This window comes from Microtus oregoni, unplaced genomic scaffold, assembly GCF_018167655.1.
Source record: "Microtus oregoni isolate MIOR12 unplaced genomic scaffold, Mior012 000041F_ref0000270, whole genome shotgun sequence".
Classification (NCBI taxonomy): Eukaryota; Metazoa; Chordata; class Mammalia; order Rodentia; family Cricetidae; genus Microtus; species Microtus oregoni.
In genome coordinates, this window is record NW_024543208.1 from 15,463,624 (window position 1) to 15,475,687 (window position 12,064).

Below are 12,064 nucleotides of genomic sequence, written 5' to 3' on the forward strand. Positions count from 1 at the left end.
CTTTCACTCCCGGGCTGGAGAAGTGGGAAGTCTTCGCAGGGCCCCCAGGGCTCCTCCTGCTGCTACCCCCACTTCACCCCCTTTCTTCCCTGGGGCCGGACTGTTTCACCCCGTCTCCAGGCAACAGTCAGGCGCGCCAGGCGGAACGTCATTTCCTGAAGAGCCCGCGGGGGGAACAGGGCGGGGAGGGGGAGGGGCGAGGGGGCGGGGCCAAGACCGGGCTGGCAGAGACGGCGTCGGAACTAGCTGGAAGACTCGACCCAGAGCTGCTCAACAGTTCTCAAAGTCCGGGCTCTCGGCGCGTGGCTCCGTGTGCGCCCAGGCGGCGCTGGGGCGCGGGGACCCCGGGCTGCTGCATGGTGGGCGGCCCGGGACATGCCCCGCACCCCACGCCGGACGCCCCCGTGGCTCCTCTGGCTGCGACTCCTTCGGACTCTGGGACTAGATCGACCGACGCCCTAACTTCTGACTTTGGGGTCCCCCAGCCCTAGAGGAATGGGCAGCTCGGCTGGGGGAGCCCCGGGCATGGTGTGACGGGGCGGGCGGCGTGGCTGCGTCCCCCACTGCGGCCACGCGTGGTCTCCGCGTCTTCCGTCATGTAGCTACTGTCCCCGCTCCTCTCGGCCTCCAACCGCAGTCTCCGAGACCTCCGGCCTCCAGCCACCAACTCTTTGTCCCCCCAGGATCCCGCCTCGGTCTTCGCGTCCTCAGGATTGCAACAGCCGTCTCTTCGTCCTCCGGATTCCAGTTTCGCTACCCCCCACCCCGCCCGCTGCCTTCGTGCCCCTGGGACACCAGCCGCGGTCCCTGCTATCTCCCCAGGATCCAGCCACTGCTCCTGAGCACCCCCTGCAACCCACCCTGCAGCCGTCGTCCCTGCTCTCCGGCCGGTCTAGACTGCGGTCACGGTCTCCGCGTTTCCCCCAAGCCGTGACCTCGGCGCCCCCGGGAATCCAGCTGTCGCGCCGCTGGCCGCAGGTGCAGCAGCCGCCTCGCGCCGCGCGCCCCGAGCGCGGCCGCGCCTCGGCGGGGAGATGAACGGGCAGCTGGACGGTCTGTCGGTGAGCTCGTCCTCCACCGGCTCGCTGGGTTCGGCGGCCGCGGCGGGAGGCGGCGGGGGCGCGGGGCTGCGGCTGCTGTCTGCCAACGTGCGCCAGTTGCACCAGGCGCTCACGGCGCTGTTGAGCGAGCCGGAGCGGGAGCAGTTCACCCATTGCCTCAACGCGTACCACGCGCGCCGCAACGTCTTCGACCTGGTGCGCACCCTGCGCGTCCTGCTGGACAGCCCGGTCAAGCGGCGTCTGCTGCCCATGCTGCGACTGGTCATCCCGCGCTCCGACCAGCTGCTCTTCGACCAGTATACGGCCGAGGGTCTCTACCTGCCAGCCACCACCCCCTATAGGCAGCCCGCCTGGGCCGCTCCCGACGGCGCAGGGCCCGGGGAGGTGCGGCTCGTGAGCCTGCGGCGCGCCAAGGCCCACGAGGGCTTGGGCTTCAGCATACGTGGGGGCTCGGAACACGGTGTGGGCATCTACGTGTCACTAGTGGAGCCGGGCTCTCTGGCTGAGAAGGAAGGGTTGCGGGTCGGGGACCAGATTCTGCGCGTCAACGATAAATCTCTAGCCCGGGTGACCCACGCGGAGGCTGTCAAGGTAGGGCTCTGGTTTGTGTGAGTGGTAAGAGGACGGTACCGCCAGTATAGTGCTGCCTTTTCGGTTGCCCTGTGCAGTTGTCTCTTATACCAAATCGCTTGAGCCTTCTGGTCTCCTGTTGTGTTTTTGTTTTGTCCTCCGACTTTAAAAGAGGAGTATCTAATTTGTGGCACAGATAAATAGGTGTTCCAAGCAGAGAGGAAATGGTGCTTTTTGCCTTGGGTGCCCTGAAGGCTAAGGCACAAACACAGTATCACATAAGCAAATGTCTGGTCACAAAGTGTGAAAAGGGCTGTAGAGTCTTAGGAGGTTCCAAGCGAGCTTGGCATTGCTTAACTGATGGTCCCCCTGCTGCTGCTGCTACCTTGTTCTTGGGATCCATAGGGTTTTGCCTCTGAAAGAAAGTTCTGCTCCATTGCTAGTGACCCAGGAGGAGGCTGGGTGACCACAGAGCTGGGGCTAACCCTACTGTTTGTAGGCTAGCCAGTATCTCCTGGAACAAGCCAGACCAGAGAACTGGCTCCTGACGTTGTTGCAAACTAGGCTGCTTGTTTGTACATCCGAAATGAACCCCACAGTCCCGTGAAAGTATGCACTTTGCATGTGATTGTATCTGTTAATTGAGAAAAATAACCTCACCACAACCAGCTAGTAGGAATCTAACCCTGCTGTGTGGAGGAGTATTCGTGTTTGCTAATCTTACCACCCAAGGCGAGTGAACAGCAGCCAGTTGAAGATACAGAGTTGGGTCCCTTGGTGGACACAAGGGTTTTTCTCTCATAAGCATTTAGCACCAGGCCTACTGCTTCCTAAACACCAAGTGAGGAGTTGGAAGGAAAGTAATGACAGTTCACTATCTGCTCTCTTCAGAGAACTGCTTCCCCCTGGTTAGGGCTAGCCTGTGGGGCTCTCCCACCCCACTCTCTGGCCCAACTCACACAGTTGCACCAAATCAGACACACTGGCTGCTGGACACTTCTAGGTATCAACAGTCCAGGGCTGCTTCCTGTGCAGCGTGCAGTGGCTTTCGGTCAGCTGAGTCAAGCAGACTCAGTGTGAGTGCCTGGGACACCATCATCTGTCTCTGATCATTTGCTTTTCTACTCAAGGACCCACTTTCAGGAGGCCCCTGAGGTTTCTGAAGTGTTCTTTCCAGTTTCTGGGGAAAGCTTGATGGCTTTTTATTATTATGGGGGTAGCAAAGCTCTGCCTGGTTTCTTATTCTCTCAGGCTCCTTCCCTAACTTGGTTCTCTCCTCTTTATCTTGCATCCCGTATATCTATAAAGAAATGGTCCATTAGTATTGTCCTTAGAGGTCCAAAGTTCCCAAATGATCAATTGATGCTCTAGGGAGACTTGATCCCAATGCTGCTTATAACCACGGGTTTAATTTTCCTGGCGGTTAACAGAAGCTGAAGTCGCTTCATCTTCACTAGATGAGAGACTGCAAAGGCTCCTGACCATGAGCAATGCAGGCTCTTCCTCCAGTTCGTACCTCACATCTGCCATCGAAAACGCTGCGCTCAGAACTGTGTGTCTCAGCCTCTCTGAGTTGCTCCTGGGTGGCGCTGAGCTGTGGCTCGGGGCAGTACCTTGCATCAGTACCGACATCAGCAGCTGCTTGCTGCTTGCAGAGGGACACTTACCCCAGGGTTGAGCGGAATAGAACAGGAACATCCTTGAAGTGTGACATCTGCAACACAGGGACCCGTGTGACCTGACTAGACTTGGGCATCTGCCTTCCTCCTGGTGATTATACTTGTGCAATGTGCTTCTGGCCTAAGAGAGCCTCTTGTAGCCAGTGCCAGACACGTGATCTCCGGACCCTTCGGAAGCACGGGGAAAGGGAATGTTGTGCCATCCTAATTTCAGGGATGAAGGGGACAGAATCTGCAGTGGTTCTATAGAAGCGGACGCCGCTGCAGGGTTGCAGCATGCACAGGTGGACAGCTGGAACAACTGGAGAATAAACTGCAGAGACCCAGAAGGGGCCCCTGTTCCTCCGGGAGACACAAGTTGTCATCACCTGGAAATTCTGTATGTGGGGCGTCTTGGTCAGCCATGAGCTAGAGGACCCAGAGGGTTCCTTGGTTAGTGTGCAGATGCTAGCTGGACTCCAGGCTTCATTCAGTGTCCCCGAGTTGTCTGCTTGTGTCTTCTTTCTGCCCAAGGATCCTCCATCCCATTTAGTAGAAGATATCTTTTTAATTAAAAAAAAATCTGTATTTTTCTTTTATGATGACAAAAGGAAGTGAACCTCAGAAGTTTCCCAGAGGAGAGATTAATTGTTTGTATGCACATACAACATAAAGAAAATCCAATTAAAACAAGCTCTAAGAATCAGTGTCAGAGCGCCTGTGCATCAAAGAGGAACACAGCTTTTAAAAGAAGGATCAAGTAAACAGAGTTGACTCCTCTTCTTGATTGATCTTACATTCATTGATACCCAGAGCAATTTGCTGGGAATTTTATCCTGTGCCTAGCAGGATTCCCATCCCTTTCTTAAGTCCAGTTATCCAGTTCAGATTAGGCAAACCACTCACTATGTAGAATTGTGTTGAAATGTAGATTAGGCAAACCACTCACTATGTAGAATTGTGTTGAAATGTAGATTAGGCAAACCACTCACTATGTAGAATTGTGTTGAAATGCTTGATTTTCAAGAGGAAAAAAGAATGAACCAGAGTCAAACTAGTAAATTTTTTTAAAGTGCTCGTTCAAAGGTCTCCAGCCCGGACATGCTAGATCAGGCAGCCAAGGAGTCAGGCCATAGACTTCTTGCTACTCTAAGTTCTGCTGCATACTTGCCGTGTGTGACCTTGGACAAGACTCAGATATTATCTGCTCCAGGCTAGATGAGTTTGGGGGTGTCCAAGGTCCTTCACAGCAGTGGGAGTCTGATTTGCTTGGAATGTGCTGCCCCGCCGGCATGTAGACCATCTGATAATCTGTGCTCTTCTTCTTTTGGAATTGCCTTCAATTAAGGCAAAAAGAATTGGCACGGACTGGGAGAAGGGAAGCTTGGCACTCCTGGTAACTTTGTGCTAAATCAGGAAATCCATGGGTTACACACTGTGTCGATGGGAGCCCGGCTGCCGTCTCTCACCCTCATCTCTCAACCCGAGAACAGCAGCCCTGGTGTGAGTCCAGATGGAGTGGGAATTGCCGGTAGGACTGGGGCACAAACAGCACCATCTTGGGAGATCTGGAGCAAATCCACTCACCCACTAGCTTTTCTAGTCCCTTGTTGGTATAGGTAGCAGCATTAGGATGCCCAGGTACTGTTTGGTGTGTGTGTGCTTTACTGTTTGGGGTGTGTGTGTGCGTGCTTTACTGTTTGGTGTGTGTATGTGTGTGTGTGTATGTGTGTGCTTTATTCTTTGGTTTGTGTGTGTGTGTGTGTGTGCGTGCTTTACTGTTTGGGGTATGTGTGTATATGTGTGTATATGTCTGTGTGTGTGTGTGTGTGTGTGTGTGTGTGTGCTTAATAAAAACTGAAGAGCTTCTTTGCAGTCCCAGCTTTCCCACAGGTAAATCTGAGCAGCAAATTAAGATCTGAAATATTTCAGACATTAAGAAGTGTTCGTGGGCCCTTTCAGTTAATTAGACTATCACTTCTCCCATTCCTTTGCATAATAACCCAGGAGGAATCTGTCAACATTAATACAAGTCATTATATTTGTTCAGGAGGTTCAGAATGACACATTTGTCATCTCATTGCCGTGGTTGTTGAGGACACTATATATTCTTACCGCTTCCAGATTCGTATCTGAAACCTAGTCTCTTGCACCTGGTCTTTTTCTGGGCTCCAGTTGGAAACTGTGGGTACATACTGGCTCCTCTCTTGCCCAGTAACAATTCCTGGTTCTCATGAATCCAGTCAGCAGTGAGATGCAGAGTCCACTCTCCAGAAAGCTGTTGGTTACCTCATGTCCAGAGTTTATGCAGGTCCGGGAGAGGGTCTGTGTCTTTAATGCAGTCTCAGGCTGACATCCCGGGCTGTAGAAAACGATGCCCATGACAGGCAAATCTTGCAGCCGGCTCTTTGCTGTTAAAGCAAAGCCACATTTTCCAGCCCTGTTTCTGTCAGCCCGGGTGACATTGATGATCTGGTAGTTGTTTTGTCTTCTGACTTAAGAGGTAGAGAATCAGCCTAGCACTGGCTTTGGTACTTCTGTCATCCCGATCCGCTGGCCACCCCAGGTGGCTTATGACTAGCCTCAGGTGCTCCTTTGGATGGAGCTGCAGAGAGAAGTGTGGGTCCCCACCACTGCTGCTGTACCCTAGGCTTTTGTGTGCACTGCTGCTTGCCACCTCTGCCTGCCTCCAGCCACATGCAGGAGCACAGCCCCACCTGCCGCTGTCAACTGCAGGCTGCCCGTCATCTGCGCTTGCCTGTCTGCTCATGCATGTCTCCCCGGATTCTTAATCTTCCCTCCGACCTGCAAAGGGCTTTGCAGAGAAGCAGGCATTTGGAGAGAGCCGGGGCTCCAGCTGGCTTTCTAGCAAAGCTCTTTTATGGCTTTTGGTCCCCATTGTTTGGGGATATCACTCGAGTGCCCAGCCAGGACCAGAGAATCTGATTAGAAGAAATGACATTAAATGGCTGGAAGCCCCTTGAGGCTAAGTACCAATCTTCACATACCCATTCCTTTTTCCTTCTTTTTAAACCCCCAAGCAAGAGTGCAAGCTAGAGTCTAAGCTCACAGATGTCTAATTGTGCCGCAGGGTGGAGGTGCTTTTATAAAGTTTCTGGGCAGCGCCGTTTCCTTTTACTTCACAGCCGGGCAGGTGCCAAGGGGAAGCATGTTTTCCACTCCTTTCCTGCATTCCAGGTGGCAGCTGCAGGCACAGGGCCAAGGGTCAGAGAACATGAGCCTTACTTTTGATTTCCTTTCTTCTTTCTTTTCATTTTTGAGAGCAGATTTGTGTTTGTATAGGGGTATATGTATGTTTATGTGGGTGTGTGCATTAATGCATGCAAATGTGTGTGTGCGTGCGTGTGCGTGGGCAGAGAGGGGGAGGAGCAGGCCAGGGGTGACATTGGGTGTCCTTCTCTATTGCTCTCTACCTTATTCTGAGATGGTGTCTCTCAGTGAACCTGTAGTTCAGCAGTTTGGTTAGGCCGCCTGGCCAGTGAGCTCCAGGAATCTGCCTGCCCCGCTGCCCAGCACCACGGTACAGATGTTCACCGCCACCCTTGCCTCTTCAGCAGGTGCTGGGATCTGAACTCGGATCCAACGTTCGTGCAGCGGGTGTTTTACTCGCCCAGCCCTTGTGAGGAGTTCTGAGTTTATGGCCAAATACGCAAGATGAAGAGTCCCTACACATGCCCCCCCTCCGCCGTTTCCAGCCCCCCCTCCCAGGGTTGCATCTCTGTCAGAGAGAAGTTATGGCCACTGCTTGCGTGCTCGCAGCCCCACTGGCGTTTGCTGCGTCCCGCCTTTGCTTTACTGCATCCCTGCGCGGAGTCTGCGTTGTACTAGGTGTTTGGACCCTCCTGTGCCATTTCATTGTCCCAAGGAAGATTATGGTCTAGGAGGATTCTGACTGGAACCCAGCCCAAGGGCTGTGTAGCCAGCATCCTGGAAGGCAATGTCAGAACCCCTCTGAGAGACAGAGCCTAACAGTGGGGGCCATTTGAGAGCGTCTCAGAGACCCTAACCTCAGAGCAGAGCGACATGTTTAGGCCATCTCGTTGTCCATCAGAGCCGTTTGTCCATACATTCTCTAAACTGCAAACCTATGACGTAAGAAGTCAGAATGAGGACACAGCCCTGTCCTTAGTTTGTCAAGTAGCAGGGCATGGCTCTAATAGCATCTGCAAGCCACCAAACATTTTAAATACTGTGACATCCGTATGTCTTGCCACCCTCTTGAGTACGGTACCCTCACCTCCATCCCATCCTTTGGTTCCTTCAGCATGGCTGTCCCCCCAGGATGGGAAGTTCTTTATGTCTCTCAACCATCTTCCTCCCCACCACATAGAAGCTTTGTGACCGCCAACGCTGCCTGTGCTCTTCTCGCTCCCACAGCCCCAGCACACCTCCGGTAGGTACTTCAACAAATGAGTGAGCGCTGACTGGATGAGTAGAATGATGTCCCAGGCTAGTAGGCATCTCTTCATTCCTGAGTGTGAGATCTGAGGAAGTCCATGTGGAGACCCTGAACGGAAACCCAGGGAAAGCCATAAGTTGTTGTGTGTGCTTTGCATGAAGCTGGCTGAACCTTGGTCGTGGGCTGGTGAGTGGACATAGAGCTCCTGTCTGCCTCCTTTCGGGATGGTTCTGGGTATCCGTGACTGACCAGGTGAGAAAACCTTTGGATCCCTCTACTTCTACTTCTGTTTTATTTAAAGACTTCTAAACATCAAAGTCTGTGTCTGGAGAGGTGACAGCTTTCCCACCTTCTGTGGCCCGCATCCACTCTGTGAGACCCTGTCGGCAAGTTAATTTATCACTTTGCTCGTAATTTTAAAGCCACATTCCCAGAAGCGGGTTATTTCCACAGTCTGATTGTGTCTGTGGTTCCAAAATAGAATTGTTTATGCATTCTCATGCAATCAATGAGCCAATTTGGGGTGAGCTTCATCTGGCTTTGGGGCTTTATTAAAGCAATTGCGAGTTGCAAGAAGCCCCAACATGCACCAGGCTAGGCCTCCAGTAATCACACCTGTGGTCAATGCCGTATCCTTCGAGGATGTGGAAGTGAATCCATTTCTTCTCCTTTCCAGTCCCAGCACCTTGGGAATTTGTGTTCCTTCTGCTCCACTGGCTGTGGCTGTGCTTCAGCCGTCAGCCAGTGTCGTGGTTACTCTCCCTTCCGTGCCTGACTTTGGAAGATCTCAAATACATAAATAGGAAAGGGGGTATTTACAAATATCTAAGGTCTAGTGCTCACTTGTTGACTCACACAGGTTAGCTTTAAGCCTAAGAATTGATAAAGTCCCCAGGCAAATTGAAACCACCCCAGCACTGAAGTATGGGGGATCCTGCTTGCTTCAGGAACCCCCACTCTAACATTTACCCCCTCACACACCCCCCCAAGAGGTTCTGGGATGTGTTCATTTGTTAGACCACTTGCCTCATGTACATGAAGTCCTGACATTAATCCCCAGGACCGCAGTAACGGTGTGTGGTGGTACACACTTCACCCATAGCACAGCACTGGGGAAATTGAAGCAGGACAATCAGTTTAAGGTCATCCTTAGCTCCATATGGACTTAGAGGTTCCTGGGCTACAGGAGACAAACAGCAAGTTGGGCCCACCCAGCCACTCTTACATCCTTCCCTCCCCCACCCAACACCTTGAGCATCTTTCTAGATGTGTAAGGTCAGTTGATAGTAGAGTCTCAGGAAGGGAGGTCTGAGATGGCGTTTGCATTTACCTGTCAGTGTTTCTTAGCGGTGACCTGGCTCAGGCCTCCTCGTCTCTCTGACTCAGACATTTCCAATACTGAACATAACTTACGGTCCTCACAAACCTGCCATTGTGCTTGTATCACTGCATACTGAGATGGAAAACTCGGACTGTGGAGGCCCCACTGCGAGCCCTACACTAGAAGATGTTATTGGTGGTTCTAACTTTGCTCCGAAAGCCGTTAGTGTGCCTGCCTAATTGTTTGGGTGTTTTGTTTGTTTGCTTTGGGGCCTGTGTGTTGGCTTGTGGCTGTCTGAATCGCAGAGTCATGTGCCCGGTGGAGTCAGCATCCCCACGTGTCTTTGAAAATGTGATGGCTTCTGTCTGGCCGTTGGTATCTGCAATTTTGCTTTATAACCACAATAAAGCTCGGCAGATAAATGGAACTGGGTTTTCCCACCTGCCTTTCCATTATTTTTGTGTGAGGCCTTAACTAATGGGAGGCTGATGAGACAGCCCAGAGAAGACAGCCTTGTCCCTGGTCTCAGCATCCTTCCCTGATGGGCTCCCCAGGGGTCTCCGTGAGGAAAGCCAGGAGGCTGCCATTTCCAGAACCCATTAAAGCAATTAATGCAGGTGGGAGTTTGATTTGGTAGCACAGACTTTTTATACTTAAGGAAAAATCTTGTAATTGATTTAAACCACATCCGAAATAGTGTGCTAGACCTCTTTAAGAGGCTTCTGATTAAGAAATGTGGTCCAGTTCATCTCCCATGTAGCTGTGAAGATTGCACTCAAACATTAGGAGAGGGGATTTCCTCTGCCCTCTAATCTTCTGGCTCAGAGTGCGGTAGCCTGCTTTGTTGTATGGGCCGGGCTTGCCTTTTCCTCTCCTCCTTGCAGATACCAACACTTTCCTCACTTCTCTTCCTGGAGCCCCTGCAACTCCCCAGTTCTTCTCCCAAGACTTAATTTCAGTACACAAGTCTGCATTTCTGCACATTTTCTAGCCTGTGTCCCTGATGTCCTCTGGCCCTAATATATGCCCATGCCACCCATCTGGCCACCATCTGCCTTTCTTTGCCAGTCTACTGTGGGGATGGCTCCAGCCCGACGCAGGAGTGTCCAAGCCCAGTCCTTCCCGGGATTTCGGAACACACATCTCCTCTTCGCTGCCGCTTTTCACGTCTGTCTTTCATTCTGTTCAGGCCTTGCTTTCTCTAGATCCCTGCTTTTGAGCTGGGTGTAGGTGGACTTTTCTGTCTAGACCAAGGATCAGCTCTGTCCTGCTAACTGCTCCTCAAATAATCACACAGAGACGTAATATTAAATATAAGTGCTAAACCGATAGTTTAGACTTGTTTTTAGCTAGCTCTTAAAACGTAAAGTTACCCATTTCTGTTCATCTGTGTGCTGTCCAAGGCTTGTTTACTTCAGTACACACGTCCATCGTGGCATCTCCTCCGACTGTACCCTCCTCCCCAGTATTCTCTGCCTTGAAAATCCTGCCTAGCCATTGGCCGGTCAGCCTTTGCTAACAATGAGAGCAGCACATGTCCACAGTGTCCATTCCACGGCTGCAATACCGCAAGGCAAGGGTCCGACTTTTTAGCTTGTCCTCCACGGTACTTAACCTCATCAGCTTTTACGTACAGACAGCTTTTGTTGTTGTTGCTTCCAACCGGGTCTCTAAACGGAACCCACATGACCAACCAGGTGGCACACTCTTCGAAATAAGGCTTGTTCCTGTCCACCTTTGACACCCAGAGTTACCATCAGCCCAAACCTCAGTGCACCCCCGCCCCCCAGACCTATCTGGACCCTGTCATCACTTCCATTTGTGGGAAACATTCTGATCCTGCCCTCCCCTCCCTCAGTACATCCCTCTGCTTTGCTCCCCTACAACATACTGGGGGCTTACAGTGAGCCGGCACAACCTCACAGCGTCCTTGCAGGAGCTTGTCACTTGCTGTTGTGACTGTTGCAGGTGGAGTTGTCTCACTGTTTGGAGGGTCCCTGCCTCCATCCATGTGGCCATGAGAGCAGGATGGGTTACGACAAAGCTTCCTTCCCCAGTGCTGCTGTGAAGCTCTCTGTTAGCTCCTGCATCACTGCTGGGGCAAGGTCAAGAGCAGAGCCAGGTTGTAGACCCAGGCTTTCTTGACCAGAGGAACAGCAGATAGAACTGACTTCCCATATTGGTGGTTCCAGCTCTGGCTTCAGAGTCTAGCTCTACAATGTTGTACAGCTCCAGCATGCATCTTAGCTTTATCAAAGTTGATGAGGGCTGCAGAGATGGCTTAGTTGGTAAAGGTGCTTGCAGCAAACCCGCTGACTTGAGTCTGATCCCCAGAAACCACATAGTAGGAAAGAACCGATTCCTGAATGTTGTCTTCTGACCTTTACATATAAACCCAAACACACACACACACACACACACACACACACACACACTACATAAATAAAAGTAAAAAAAAGCATTTTTTTTTTTAATGTGAGCCATGCAGTGCAGGCAAGTCACCTGACTTCTCTGCTCAGGTTTCCTCACCTCTAAATGCAGGTGCAGGTGGCAAGGCAGAGCCTGTATTAAAGTACTGGGTGCATCTGTTAATCTGAACATCTGAGGACTGCCTGCTGTCTTCACAAGCTGTGCTGGGGTCTGTGCACCTACCAACCGATGATCCTTTTGGTAAGAGAGAAGGTGTGAAGGGAATGACACACAGATATTTATAATCCATAGCATAATAGCCAGTGTTACCAAGGTTAAGCCACCAGGAGCTTCTGTGCACCCCACATGACTCTTCCACTCCCCAAGCAAGAGGAGGTGACTGGCTAGGAGCACCTAGAAGGGAGGAAGTGAGGTTGGTCTTGGAACCTAGGTCTGCCTGCCTCCAAAGCACGCACTCACTGCCAAGGCTCTGCACGAGAAGTCATGCTAGCGGAAGGCTTCTGTGTGTTTCCTCCCTGAGTTCCTTCCTGTGGAAATGGCTGTGTGGCCATTTGGTGAAAAAACCCACAAGGAGGCAGGAAATCCAGGTTCTGGTTACCCTGCC

At 51.9% G+C, this 12,064-nt stretch overlaps 1 protein-coding gene across 9 annotated transcripts in view; it reads left to right on the forward strand.

Annotated features, from left to right (window-relative positions):
* Positions 1-215: 215 nt before the first annotated feature.
* Whrn (whirlin) overlaps positions 216-12,064 on the forward strand; it is a 93,652-nt gene continuing 81,803 nt past the window's right edge. For all 9 annotated transcript variants that reach the window (XM_041632386.1, XM_041632387.1, XM_041632388.1 and 6 more), the window contains exon 1: positions 216-1,652. In XM_041632386.1, the coding sequence (XP_041488320.1) occupies positions 1,035-1,652 (618 nt within the window). In that variant the 5' untranslated portion in view covers positions 216-1,034. The remainder of the gene's footprint in view (positions 1,653-12,064) is intronic.